This window comes from Rhinolophus sinicus, chromosome 5 (genome assembly GCF_057876585.1).
Source record: "Rhinolophus sinicus isolate RSI-liver-muscle chromosome 5, RSI-T2T, whole genome shotgun sequence".
NCBI classification, from domain to species: Eukaryota; Metazoa; Chordata; class Mammalia; order Chiroptera; family Rhinolophidae; genus Rhinolophus; species Rhinolophus sinicus.
Window position 1 is genome coordinate 6,541,274 of NC_142505.1, and position 14,536 is coordinate 6,555,809.

The following is a 14,536-nucleotide window of genomic DNA, read 5'->3' on the forward strand; positions in this document are numbered from 1 at the left end:
TCCAATTCCACTAATTTCTTCACAAACTCTATTTGGAACTGAAAGCCAATTAAAAATTAAGCCAGAGGGTACTATTATCCTTCAAAAAGATAAATAGGTAAAAAAAAAATTGGACTCAACAACTCTTAATTATGAAATGACTCACTAAATAGCACTATGTTTTTTTTTCCCCTCCAGAGGAAATTTCAAAGGGAAAAGGGATATAGTTTACTGCCTCTTCTATTGTGTGTGCTGGACTCCCTGTCTACAAAGAAGGAAAGAAGATTTTTGCAGCTCAAAAACGTTGAGGAAAATTCCCAACCTGGTAGCCTCAGGTGGAGCCACGGCAGGCCGAAGAGGCCCGTGGGGGGCTGGCAGTGGGGGACAGTCACACTGTGCACTGGCCTCACAGCCATCCCAAGCCTGGCGGGCGGCCTCAGTCAGGCAAAGTGTGGAGAGACAGGCAGGGCCGACCCTTGGACCTGGAGAAGGGCCTCCCACCTCGCTCGCAAGGCAGGATGGGTCTGGACTCAGGAGCCTGATTGAAATCTCAGGAGCCTCTAACCAAGAACACACTAAGTAGGTCACAGGGAAGCACCCAATGGCGTCGAATGCCAAGCGGTCATTCACTGAGGGGAGATCAAAGACAGCCCATGGTCTGGTTAGAGCCTCAGCGAAGAAAGCAACCATGCTGGTTGGAGGGAAGGGGGGTGACACACCCCGGGCCCTCCCCACCAGCCCCTTGCAAGACCCAAGGCAGTCAGAAATGAGACGGTTTTGCTCGCTGTCTGGTGAGAGAGGACACAGGCTTGGACTAGCACTGTGGCCATGAGGGTGGAGAGGAGAGGTCAAGTTCTAGTGACAGTGGGGAGGACGGTCCGTGGAGTGGGTACTGAGGTAAGAAAAAGAAGCTGAGGATGACCCCAGGCTGTCAGCTTGTGTCTCTGATTGATGGTGGCACGATTTCTGTGGTGGGAACCCCGGGAGCGGGCACTGCGGCTGCCCAGCCATGTCTTCCCCAGGAGCTGCCGTAGGCCCTCTGCAGCATTAACAGGCAGGGCCATGAGGAGAAAGGAGACAGAGAAGCTGGGCCACCCTCTGACTGTCGGTGGGAGCAGGAGGCAGGGAAGCAGAGGGTGGGGAGGAGCTGGCACCAGGATGCCCAGCAGCTTTGCCGTCTGGCCCATGGAACTGGCAGAGCCTGCGGAGGCGAGGGTGGTTCTGGCCAAGGAGATAGCAGTGGAGCAGGGCATGGAGGGGGTGGGGCAGGGGGCAATGCAGGCCATCGAGAGGCAGTAGCTCCGGGGTCCAGGAACGCGAGAACCAAGCAGCTAACGAGAGGTTTAGATCAGAGCCCTGATGCTCCTCCAGGGCCCGCCTGGGACTGAGACACTTCTGTTTGGGCTGAATCAGCACTTCCCCGGACCTGGCCCAGGGGCTATTGAAAGGAACTGTCAGGAACATCTACACTCCTGGACAGGGACAGTTTCCCCCTCTTCTCTGCGCATATCCCGCTGAATGAGGAAATGCAGGCCAGAAGATGTTTCAGGACAAGGGTCCTGTGGGCTGGGCCACTTCAGCCGCCCAGTGGGGCTCACACCCAAGTGGCAGTAAGCCAGGGCCTGGCAGTCTCTCTGCTCGAGCTCCTCCGGCCTGGTGGTGATTCCGAGGTGCCCCCCCCCAACTGCTCAGCCAGGCCAGATGTCCTCCAGTGAGCCACTGGACCTAGGGCTTGGAACAGTGGCAGTGTGGGGCGTGGAGGGCCACAAGGGCCACATGAGGAGGTGACTTGTCTTGCTTCAGGCTGCCCCTCCTGCATCTCGGAGAGCATGGCCTGTGGTGGCCAAAGCCGTCTTCCTCATCACATTGGGCAGCTTCCATGGAGGCCTGGCCCAACGCCAGTCATAACAAGGTGCCACCCAGACCATGGCAACACCGTCATCTCCTCTGTTGTCCCATCCTGGGCCAGCAGTCCACGCTCACCTGCCCTGCCATCTGCCATCTGCTATGCATGGTTCAGCCCAGGAGCCCCATGGGCTCAGGTGGCGGATTGTGTGCAGGAAGGGCCTGGGCTTGACCATCTCCTGACATGACACAGCAGGGGGCACACTCACCTGCCAAGATGAGCCAATCAGCTGCCAAGGGCATGCCACAGAAGGGCACACACCCAGCTATGTCCAAGGCAGCCAAGGGAGGGCTCATCTGGGTGGTCCTGAGAGGCCAGAGTGGGTGCGGGGAGGGTGAGAAGCAGGCCCCAGGGGCAGGATGGTCCAGCTCTGCCAGGTACCTCCCACACCGTCTGAGCCTCCCGGGCTGGGCCTCCTGCTCCCTTCCACCCAGCTCTGTTCAGTGCCCAGCACCCTTCTCTGGAGCAGAAACTGCAGAGAGATAGGCCCCAACCCCAGCACTCTCTCAAACTTTCCTACGGGAAAGAGGAGCGTCTGAGCTTCCCCACACGCAGCCCCAAGGCAAGCCAGGCCCAGCCAGGGGAAAACACGTACACCAAAGGCTATGGCTTTGACTAGTGGACACCAACACTCCAACAACCACAATCTCAGAAAGGAATGGAGGATGGAGACCACCTGGTTGGGCTAGAGCCCGGCATTGGGACATGGCCTGCCCCGCTGTGAGAAAGCCTTCTTCCCTGCCCTAGACACAGGGGCACAGCCCTCTGCCTAACAGCTCTTCAACCCCCTGTGAGGGTCACAGGCCGAGGGCAAGGTGGGACCTCAGGTTCTTCCGACCTGAGCAGAGGAGGTGGGCACATTTCATTAGGGCCATGCCCATGATAGCTGGGAATGGGGAGGCCGGTTCAGGGCCTCCTGAGTCTGGCCACCTCTGGGACCAGCGTCAGGGTACTGGTCAGCCAGTCAGAGGCAGTAGCACCATTACCCCATCCACTGTGCCAGTTAGGTCTCTGAGTGGAAGGACAGACATAGGGCAGGGAAAGAAAAGGGGGCATAGCCCTTGCGGCATCAGCGGTATAGGAGCAGCCCCACGACTGCTGCAGACTCAGCTCTCTGCAGCTCTTTCTGGCTCCCATGCCCCCCGTCCCCCATGACCCCAGGCCTAGGCCCCTCACCAAGGCCCAAGGGAACAGGTTTGGTCCAGCTCTCTTACCTCCACCAGGTGGGGCGTCGGGTTGAAGCCACATAGGTTGCACACCTGGAGCTTGCAGGTGGTGCAGGTGTTATAGTTGGCAGGGCCCTTGCTGCCCACGTTGAGCTCGGCTTGGCACAGTGGGCAGGTGGCCCTTTCCTTCGGCATGGTCTTTGGCTTGGCAGTAGCCTTGGACACTGTCTGGTGCTCTGCTCTGCCATGCTTTGGACTGGTTGTTCCCCCAGTTCTCGCCAGGGATCCAGGCCCGGATCCAGGACCTGTTCTAGCTGCAGGCTCAGTTTTGGCTCCAGGTGCTGGCCCAGGCCCGGGCCCTGAGCCTAGGGGTCTTGGGCCAGCCTCTTTGCTGGCATCACTGAAGACGATCTTGGGCGGCCCCTTGCTGGGGACAGGCTGGCCCTGGGGTTCGGCCTCAGGCTGCACAGACATGAGTGTAGTTGCCTGGGTCAGCAGCGATGCACCGAGGCCAAAGAGCTTCCCGGTGAGGCCCTCCTGGCTCTGCTCTGCAGCACCAGGCCCAGAGGGCACTGTGGGGGCACTTTTGGCCAGGGTCTCTCCTACCGGTGGCCTGGGCTCAGCTGTGGAAGGCTTGATGGGGTGAGCGGGCTGAGGAGACACCCTCCCCACCTCTGGAGGGGCAGCTGCTGGGGCAGGCCCCGGCACTGGGGTGGCCCTGGCCGTCTCAGCCTGGCGGGCACCGGGCTGTGGGCCCCGGGATCTCTCTTGCTCCGGCTTCCCCAGGGGCTGTTTGGCCGGGGAGTGGACAGGAGACAGGGCGGGGGAGTGCAGCTGCTGCTGGCTTTTGGAGCGAGGCGCCGTGGTCATGTCCATCCCCAGAGCCCTCTGCATCTGGCAGTTCAGACAGAGCCACTCCTTTACCTGAGGAGGAAGCATCATGGTCAGCAGGGTGACCAGGACCGGTGGCACACCTGGCCCAGGTCACTGCAGGCCACACAGCAGCCAGGGTGGGCTCCTAGCACAGGTGGGAGCACCACGCCCTGCTTGGGCTGCCAGGAGGCAGGGCTGAAAGGGCAGATGGCACTGCCCTGCCCGCCAGGAGCTGCCAGGCACGCGGAGCAGAGCAGAGGCAGTCACACACCCCTCATCCCACCCCCCAACCACCAACCCACTGCTGGCCAGACCCTCCTGCTCAAGAATTCTCCCAACCGCCCCCTGGTGGTGCCTTCACTCCACCCACACGCGCCTCACCCGTCCATGCCACCGTCCACCTGGTTGGATGACCCCAATAACCTCCACTGGGCACTCTCCTTTCCACGCTGCCCCTTCAGGCCATTACCACACTGGCTCTTTTAAAATACAAATGAGGGAAAGCAAGCCCTAGCAGTGCTGGTCCAATAGGAATTCAGTAAAAACTTGCAGAGAGAATAAATACGTGAAGAGGGAGGGAGAGGGAGGCATAGAAAAGCAAAACAAACTATGATTCCTGTCCTGGAGCTCAGAGCCTAGCTGAGGAGACAAGAGATATGAAAAATCTTGAGAGCAAAATAAGCAAAGTAATACAATGTAAGTGACAGTGTAATTAGAATGAAATAAGCCCTTTTTGTTCCTTAAGGAAGACAAATTTTTGAAGAAAATGGGATAATTTGTGCCATCAGAATAAATGTGTTGCTATTCACGCGACAGACGTGTCGTTTCTCCCTGTCATCAGCCCCTCTCTGAGTAAAGTGGTCGCGTGACTCAAGTGGGCCAGTCAGTGGTTTAGCTAGTGGTGCAGGGATGGGCGTGTGGCCTTGCAAACCAGGCCAGTCAGAGCTCATCCCTGTTGCATGGTAAATGAAGAGGAGAGAGGGTCTTCTGTCTGCTGGGTTACGGGTCAGAAGGATGTTGGCTTGGAAGGTCAGCAGCCTTTCCCAACACGCAGAAAATTACTAAGAATGAAGTCAATAGACAGTCAGAGGTGGAGCCAAGACCAAGAGAAATGGGCAGATCTGACAACTTAGTTTAATTCTCCGGATTCAGTTATGCCTTAAGTCTACCCTTGGACTTCCAGTTACACAAGCCAATAATACTTTTTTCCTCCACAGATGAATCAGAGCACATCACCTATAGGCTCATATCCCTCTAGGGGATTCCTACCACTCTTCCCACAGGGACGCTTTCCCATGGCCCCGGAAGCCCCCCCCCCCAGCCTACCCCTCTCTCTGGCCTCCTCTCCTGCCATCTCCCCTGAGCTGTGTCACCCCAGACATGCTGGGGCTCCTGTTCTGCCAAGTGGTGCTCTGAGCTCACTTCTGTACCAGGGCTTTGCACTCACCATTCCCTCTGCCCCACCCCAGGCCCAGCTAGTTGTGTTGGTCTAAGATCAAGTGTCACCTCCCTATCAGAATCTTCTCTGGTCACACAGTCTAAAATACCCCCAGGCACTTTGTAGCTAACTACCCAGGTTATTTTCTTTCCAGGACTAATTCTGCCCAAAGTAATCTACGGATCTGTTTCCTTGGGAGTCTCCTATCCCCCCGTGAACCTGGGTGAGGTGCTCTCAGGACGTGCAGTGTGGCACAGATCGGGGCTCATTCCAGACTGGTTCGCTCATGGGATTAATCTGACAACCTATTAATGGGGGCACAGCTCCCACAAGGCCGCCGCCATGAGACTGGAGATTTAGTGCCATGATGAAGAGGCTCCTTTTTCCTCCTCAACTAGAGCCGAGGCCAGAGGCCAGGCCTGCTCCCATCTATAGTTGCAGCCAGTGGTTTTAAAAGAACCATGGTGGCCCAGTCACCAGGGAAACGTCCAGTCTGATCCCTGGGGCAGAAAGCCCCTTCTGTCCACCGGCAAGGGTGCCTCCAGCCCTGCGCTCTGCCTGGAGACCACAGGGCTGTGTGGATGCTGTGCTGCCGTGGACCGGCCAGCCGGGGCGCCTGGGCTCCGCTGTCCTGTCCCGTGGACCAAGAGCAGCCTGAGGGAGGGGAGAAAGTGTATGTGGGTGAGCACCGCCTTGAAATCGGCATCACGCGGGGGAGAGTCACAGGCAGTCTCCCATTTTGTCTTCACAGTAGAGAAACCCAGCATCTGATGGCACTGAGCGACAGGCTGTGTAGTTACCCAGCTAGGAAGTGGTACTGCTGGCAAGACGGCCATGACAGCCCTGCGGGTCTTGTGAGCAGGAGCCTGGAGCCTAGAGCCTTCTGCATTCCTGTCTCTTCCAAAGGTCACTCAGCCTCATGCAGGTCAAGTCATGGGTCTAGAAGTCACCCCTACAAAACACTGGCAGAGCCCTCAAAGACCAAGTCCACCTCTGGAAACCCAAGAACAGTGGTGCCAAAGCCGCAGGGTGTGATGCCACCCACAGCTGGGAGCTGTTAATTCACCCAGAAGCTTCTACCCAGAAGGCAGCCTTGTCTACATTTGGACAAAGTCACAGAAGAAACAATTTATGTCCGTGGGACTCCGTCCAAAGACCCCTTGAGAAAGTCATCGTTGGGACCGGGGGGAGGCTTGCTCCCATCAAAGGGGAGCTCCCAAGGTCAAGCTGTCTCTGTTCACCCTCAGAGGTGCCCTGGGAGAGGGGTACCTTCTGAAGGGGAGGCCTGAGCTCTGGCCCAGGATGGCAGCCACAAACTCAGTTCCTGTGGTAGATGCCCAGCCCACGTCCGTGGCCCATCTCTGTCAAGCACCTGTAGGCTGCAGCATGCCATGAGACGGGACTCGCAGAGAAGAGGGGCCTGGTAGATAAGGCTGCTTATCCTGGGACTTCAGGGTGACCCTCCCTCGGGTTCTAGACAGGGTTGAACTAGGGTGAGGCATATGCTAAAACTCCTGCACTAACTCCAGAACTTTCCCTTACCCCGCCCCCGTCACCCAAGCTGTCAACAGGCATCTCACCTAAAATAGAACCTCTGCGAAAGAAAAACCGGCTGAAATGCCCCTCAGTGACTCACCGCCCAGCTGGGTGCAGCTATTTCTATCCAGCCTCTTCCAGACAGCAAGGAGCCTTGACCACACCCTCCCCCAACCCCTCCCAGGCTCAGGCCCAGGCAGATAGGCCCAGCATGCCAGGCCTCCCAAGGAGGCGGCTGGCAGGGGGAGCTCTCTGACCCCAGCAAGACTTCCCTCTCTGCCTCCCTAGGGTCACCAGGAGCTTGCTGGGACAGGCTCATCCTCGACCTCGGCCACCCTACTCCGAGGTCCTCACCACTGTGTGGGGATGGAGACTGACACTGGGCAGGGAGAGAGATGGCTGTACACCTCCAGCCCGCCTGCTGGCCAGGCCTGTGGCACACTCCCCCGGCCCTGGGGCTAGCAGCAGTGAGTCTTCCTCAACTGTACACAGTGCCTGTGGCTCTTTGGCTGCCCACCAGAATGAGAGGGAATGGCTTCCTCCCAGTGTAACAGGAAACCTCTCTTAGGGTCTTGCTGTTCATGAACCTGACCTGACACATGGCTAGGTGATGGGCAGGCCACCAGCCACAGACTTCACGTCCTAAGAGCCAATGGTAGAGCTAAGGGGACTTCCCAGGGCCACCTTGAGGCAGATGGCTCTGCCAGACACTAGCTTTTGTCAAGCTGACCCCTCTCACCAGAAGGAATGGGAAAGCTCAGGGAGGTGTGCCGGCCAAGAAGTGCTTTGCCTGCTCTGCCAGAAGCCTGCTGGGGATTCAGAAAGGCACTGCCTGGTGGACTCTGTGGCTCTGAAGGGACTTTTTCTCCGAGAAGAGCCATTTTCAGCTGAAAATTTCCCTTACTCGGACTGTTCAATGAGCAGAAGAGCAGCTAAGGTGGCACTGCCCACCAGAGGCCTGGGGACCAGGCGGGCGCTCTGTGAACCACACATTGAATGAGCAGCCAGGTATGATCTGTCTGCAGTGGCCACTCCCTGCTGCTCCCTGGGCTCTGGGCTCTAGGGCAGGAAGGAGAGTGGAGACAGTTCTTAGGAGGGGCTTAGACATTTTTCTCACAGGGATGCTGGTGACATTGAAGCTTACCATCCTATGTTTTAGCCCCAGAGGGTGGGCTCTAGCCTTGCTTGCCACGTCTGGCACCACATGATGCCGCCCAGGGAAGCTGCTTCTGCTCGGGGTGGCGCCCGTATCACTGCCACCTCCATGCCTGCCAGGAAGCTCTGGGGGCCCCCAGCAGTCACAGGTTCTCTTTCCACGCTCTCCTCCCTCCTCTCCACCAGCTAGGAAGGGAGGGTTGCAGACGTCACTTAGCCTGCCTTCCTGCAGAGAGCAGGAGAGCAGCGTCTGCCTCCAAGGCCCAGCCCTCCCTAGGAGAGCGGCCATTCAGTGTCAGATCATTCTGCATTGACATCATGCCTGATGCCACATTCACGCTTTTCTCCACTTTGGTACAAGTTAAAACATCACAGAAACAGCCTATAAATGAGCCTCCCCTGCTGGTGTCAAATCCAGAGGTTCCTGGGAGGGCCCCACCATGCTCTTCCAGGCTGTGGGTCACTAGCTGGGCCTCGACAGCGGGTACATATCCCACTGTCACCCCTGGACAAGGGTGGCCTGCGCCCTTGCACTGCCCATGGCGCTGGACACATCACCTGCCCCATCCCAGCATCCAGCTTCCTCAAGTCTGCCAAAAATGTGCTTCACCTGTTGGCTGGCTGGCCTCAGGCTTTGGGGCAGGCACCACAGGTCCTGTAGTGCAGGGCACACTGATCCAGAGTTAGATCCGCCAGGCCTGGCCCACAGGGGAGGCTGGTGCCAATCTCATCAGGTCCAGACCCTGAGGGAGGCCCTGGAAACCTGCCCAACATGTGAGGCCGGATTTGGGGAGTGGAGGCTGAAAGCCTCGCATCACTGGCTTGGAGCTCCATGAAAGGAAAAGAAACCATTCCCTTGCTGATCTCTAGGTACATAGGAGGCCTCCCCGCCTCCCTCCAGGCCCACCCACTGCGCCCTGGAACACCTCCAAGCCCACTCCCCTGGACCCCATCCCCACACTCCTCTTCAGAAGCTGCACTTCCTGGACTTCTGAATGTGGGGAAGCCTCTGCGGCTCTTTAGAATCCCTGGGGCACCTGGGGCTCAGCCCTTGGCTTCCCCACCCTTCTCCCCACCCAGCTGTTCCACCTGACACCTCTATCCCTCAGCCTCACCCTCTCCATCACCCTAAACTGCGTCTCCTCCAAAATGGCCCTGCACCTGGCTCCTCCAGCCTCCTAGGTCATTCCCCAGCCTCCCCAGCAGCCCCGTGGACTTGTGGAGACCTCGCCACTGACCCTCTGCTTTATTTTCATCCATGGTCCTCTGCCTTCACATCTCTTCCTACCCAGCTGGATCTGGTCTGTCGTTCCAGTCACTCTGCTAAATGTCTGTGCTCTCTCGACCTGTCTGCTTCAGAACGAGACCCAACTGCTTACCTTTTCTCCAAGCTTACACCCAAGCAGCTGAATAGGCCCCAGGCTAATGGGCTCCACTGTAAATTAACTTATGTCCTAACCTCTCCTGGGCCCCCACTATCTGCCTGGGGTTAGTTCACCCCATCTCTCCAGGAAGCTTTTCTCCACAATGGCTGGTTCATTTTCTCCTGTCCCCGTCCCCTGCTTTCTAGCTCAAATGATGGCCTTGCTTCCGACGTCTTAAAGAGGAACCACACAGTAAGATACGTCCTCCACACTCAGGATCTAGACCTGCCTCTTCGGGGGCCCACTCCTTCATTCACACCCCATCTCCCGCACCCCGAGGCATCCCTTTCCTCTTAGAACTCAGTGCTGTTGTGTCTCCTGCTTTTCGGAACCTCTCCTGTCTGCACAGCTTCCCCAGTTACTGTCTGTGCCCCCCGCTCCTTCTCAGCCAGGTCTTCTCAAGAGTTGTCCACATGGATGAACCTCAGAAAACACTGTGCTGAGTGACAGAAGCTTTTACATAAGAGTACATTCTGTAGGATTCATTTATATGAAGTCTGGCATGGGCAGAATTCGTCTATGGTAGATAAAAATGAAAGCAGCAGTTGTCTCGGGCGGAGGGGTGAGGAAGGACAAATATGGGGCCTGAAGGGGCTTTCTGGGTGATGGAAGTAGTGTCTGTCTTGATAGAGGGGTTTGCGTGGCACAGTGTATGCTTTCCTCACAGCTCGTTGAATGGTACACTTAAGCTTTGTACATTTCATTTTGGGTCAATGTTAACCTTTAAGAAAACCTTAAATAAATACTCGAGCTAACGATATGCTTGCTGACGTGTTTAGTGGGAAGTAGACTGGTGTCAGTATCTGCTTGTGACTGTTGTCAGCCGACCAGACTCCACTTGGGTGCTCACAGGCCCAGATGGAAAAGTGCTCCATCGCCATCCCCTACCCCATGCCCAAACCTGTTTCTTTGGCCTCCAAAATATACCAGGAGTCCGCAGCTCTCCACCCCATCACCCCAGCCCCAGCCTGCTCCTGGAAACCCACCCCTGCCCCTGTGGGCTGCTCTCCCCACAGCAGCCAGAGGGGTGGGGGTGTGTTTTATATATATATGGAAAGAGAGGCAGAGAGACATAATGTAAGATTTGCCATCTTAACCATTTAAGTGTACCATTCAGTGGCATTAATTACATTCACAATGTTGAGCAACCATCACCGTTATCTATTTCCAAATAGGTGCTTTTCACTGCGCGTCTGACCTTCCCACTGCCACCTTCCCAAACCCCTGAAAGCACACCTAGAGACCCAGCAGGGTCTGCATGCCCTCTGGTCCTGGCTGTGGCACCCCGCCACCCTGGAGCTGGCTTGTTCTAGGCCCTCATGTGGACCACACACTTCCCCTCAGCCTCCCCTACCTCTACCTGTCTCCAGCCCAGCTTCAGTCTAACATCCTGCGGCCTAACTTCCCCTCCTTGAAGAAGCCCCCGAGAGCCTTGTCGCAGCATCACACCAAGTCCTGCTCCAGCCTTCCTCCTGGTCCTCCTCAGCCCTGACCCCAGGTGGGACGATGTGTTTGCTCGTGTGGTTATCGGTACAAGTGCTGCCTCTCCATGGGCCCACAGGGCTGAGCAACGCGTCTGCTTCAGCTCGGCCCGATTCTCCAGGATCAAGGGCAGTTCCGAGCTTAACATAAGGACTCAAAAAGCATTTCTGGAGGGAGGAAAGGTTGAGAAAAGAAAAGAGAGGACCACCCTGTGACTGAGTGGATACAAGCAGGCTGCCCAGGCCAAAGGTTGAGCTTAATCGGTAGAAGAAAGAGCAGAACCACCGAGCCAGCCACTGGTCATCCACCGAGCTTTCCTCTGCCTCTTCCTGCCTCTGCCTAGCTCCGTCTTGTCTGTTTCCTGCCTCTCGCCTCTTGAGCCTTCTGCCCGTTCTCATTTTATTTCTTTCTCCTTTTTGCTACCATTTTCAGTCCATTCTCTTTTCATTCTGTTTCTTTTGCCCTCACGTGTAAAAGCAGGTGTTTTAGGAATAAAATTGCATATTTTCTGTCTGAATTAATTTGACATTCGTTCTCAGATAACTCTACAGCCCTGTTTCACAGCTAAAAGTTAGTGTGAGCTCCCTCCGAACATCAGCTCCGTCTCCCGCACGGCTGCCTCTCCCGCATGTCCCCACTCGCTCTGGCCTCCACCCTGAAGTGGTCCAAGCAGGGAGGCTGAGGGTTCTGTCTCCTGGGACGTGGAATGGCTGAAGCTTGGGGTGGGGGGGCATTTTCCTACTGATTCGGAGACTGTTTGGATCAAAGTGACTACTGCAGGGCAAACCGCCCAAGGACTAGACATACGTATGGTGGGAGTAAGGCCTCGCCAAGGGCCTGCCCCGTGGAGACCCATTCGTATTTTGTTTGGAGGTGGAGAGGGGAAGGCTGGGCACACATCACCTCCTCCTGGGCCCCGGGAGGAGTAGGACACCTTGCCTCTCATCAGCCCCCCGCTGATCCATGTCCTTATAACAGGTGCCCCTCAGTCCTCACGGCCCAGGTGGCAGTGGGGCCAGGAGGCAGCAGAGGGAAGAGGGCAAGGCTGCTGGCTCCAGCAAAGGGACCTCTGCTGCAGTTGCAGCACCACCCCCGGGCCATCTGGTGCCCCAGCCCCAGAGTGCCGGAAAGGAGTGGGATGCAGGCGGAGAGGAAGACGACTGTGACCATTGCGTCGTCTCCCTCCCTTCTCCACACCGCCCACCCTGGGTAAGTAAGTGCCTGAGCCCATGGCCTGCCAATGGGGGTTGAGGGGGAGGGAGGCACAGGGGATTCAACATCCTTGGCTTAGTCTCAGCCAAGTCTAGACCTTAGAACAGGGGAGGAAAGGCCATGATCACTCTTCCGTAGTTTTCTTAGAAGTGTTATGAGCGATTCTGACTAGAGCAAGGGAGGTGGGCAGGGATGGGCTGCCTGGACTTGGAAGGCTGGAGATGGGGTGGCAACCCTATTGCCCCTCCCCCTGGGGGCAGAGAGTGGGCCTCCCGGGTGCAGGCTGGATTTACGTGGCACTGTGGAAGGATTCTGCCGATCCAGCCTGGAAGCACAGGTGTGCGGTCAGCCCTGTCTGCACAGCACTCACTCCTGTGACGCTGTTCCTAGGGCAAGGACACACTCACATCTGGCAAAGGGCCAGGCCAGGATGTGCTGCTGGGGCTGCTCTGAGCAGGGCAGGGAGGCCTCTGGGCGGCTGGCAGACAGGGGCTATGCCTGTCCCAGGCCACCATTCACATTCGCCAGCAGCCCACTCCCATCCCTACTGCTCACCCCAACCTTGCCTTCCTACCCTCCACCCAGCGGGCTCATGGCTATGCCTTGTCTCCTACTTCCAGCTGGCAGAATAGGGGCCTGACGAGAGTAACAAGGGTCTCCCTCCCGGAGGAGAAAAGGGTGGCAGGCCTGAATGGTAAGTCACTGAAGAGCAGAGAGGTGAGCTAAGTGCCCTGAGCGGGCTTGGAGCATCAACAAAGACACTGAGGCTGGTCCCTGGACCACTGCTTCTCCTCTGGAGAAATCTGACATTCAGGAAGTTTGAGGTACTTATCTAAGAGACCACATCTGGGGAGACAAGAGGAGTACCATCTTCCTGCCTTCTCCCCATCACTGGGCACTGAATGTGCTCAAAGCTGACACCTTTGGCCTCCTGGTCAGTACCTCCGCACAGGGATAGTTTCTGGCATGAATGTTCAGACCCCACGAGGAAAGCCCCAGTCTTTTGGAATTGTTTCAAACAGGTTAAATTATTTACCCGCTCTGAGCTCCAGGACTAGAGAACCCCAGGAAGAAACAGCCTCCACCGTGAAGAGAGGCCAGATGGCCCTGCTTGTTCTGAACCACCTCAGCTTGAGCAAAAATGAACTGTGGCCGGAGAAGATGGGGCTGGGAGGCCCTAGGGGAAAACGGGACATCCATCCACTGGTTCTGGGTCCCCCTGCTCTATTGCTCCAGGATAACCCAGAATAAGCCAAGACTTCCAAAGACTTGGTCTCCTCCACTGTAAACAGAGGGTGCACTGAGCTCCTTCCCTGACTTTCCCGCAGTCCCCATGTGCTCCAGGCACGCAGAGACCGAGTGAAGTACATGGGCAGGCATCTTCCTATCATGGCATCGCAGCCTCAAGAGCTGGCCAACCTGAGCATGGGCAGAACAGCGGGCGTCGTGTCTGGAGTGTAGTTCCCATCCGGCAGCTCCAGGGCTGACAGGGGAAGCTTCGGTCCACTAGCCAGAAAAGCAGCGGCTCCAGATCTCAGACACTGCTCTGGCCAAATGGCGCTGACTGTTCTACTTGTGTGTGAGTCACATCTCCAGACCTGGTCTGTTGTTCCTGCAGGATCCAGCTAAAGGAAGAGATCCTGCCAGATGTCAGAAGACAGAAAAACAAAACGCTGCGTCTGGCGATCATCGGCCCAGGGGTGCCAATCTTTCCCCGCCTTTCTGCTCACTTGTCCTCACGGAGCCATTGGGCACAGCAGTTAGTTCTATCACACTCCTAACCTGGGCTGCAACTTGAGTTACAAACCAGCCAGTGATTCTCTACTTGTGACACACATGAAAGAAGGCCCGTCTTCCCTGGTCACACTTCCAAAGACCCAAGAGCTGTTTCACTAGCAGCCCCTGCATGTCACTTGTGTGGCCCGTGGCCCTCTCCAGGCTGGCTGCACAACGCATCCTGCTGACATGTCCTCAGGAGGAGGCTTCTGGGACCTTCGAGGCAGGGTGCAGGCTGCGAGCTCTCCTCAACCAGGGCTCAGCATAACCACACCAGCCATTTCGGGCACAACCTCCCAGCTCTAGACAGGGACCCTCAGAATGTCCAGTTAGAGGTGCCAGAAGATATGTGGTCTGGCCAGCGTGGGTCTATCAGTAAAATCTGCCAACTTGTTTTCTCATCACCTGGAAACATGACCAGGGAGGTGCATCTGCTCTTAGCAAAGTGACAAAGAGCACCTGCTCTGACTCAAGAATTAAGCTCTGCCAGTCCCTCAGGAATATGTGCCAAAGGTTCCTTTTCCTTGACGGGAACACCCCTGAAAGCCAACCGTGGAGAAGCAAAGGTTTTGCTTGGAGACCCCGGCAG

The 14,536-nt window shown here is 56.8% G+C and overlaps 1 protein-coding gene across 3 annotated transcripts in view; it reads right to left on the reverse strand.

Annotated features, from left to right (window-relative positions):
- Nucleotides 1-14,536, reverse strand: part of BSN (bassoon presynaptic cytomatrix protein) — an 80,763-nt gene that overhangs the window by 26,360 nt on the left and 39,867 nt on the right. For all 3 annotated transcript variants that reach the window (XM_074312315.2, XM_074312314.2, XM_074312316.2), the window contains one exon: nt 3,100-3,975. In XM_074312315.2, coding sequence (XP_074168416.2) covers nt 3,100-3,975 — 876 coding nt within the window. The remainder of the gene's footprint in view (nt 1-3,099; nt 3,976-14,536) is intronic.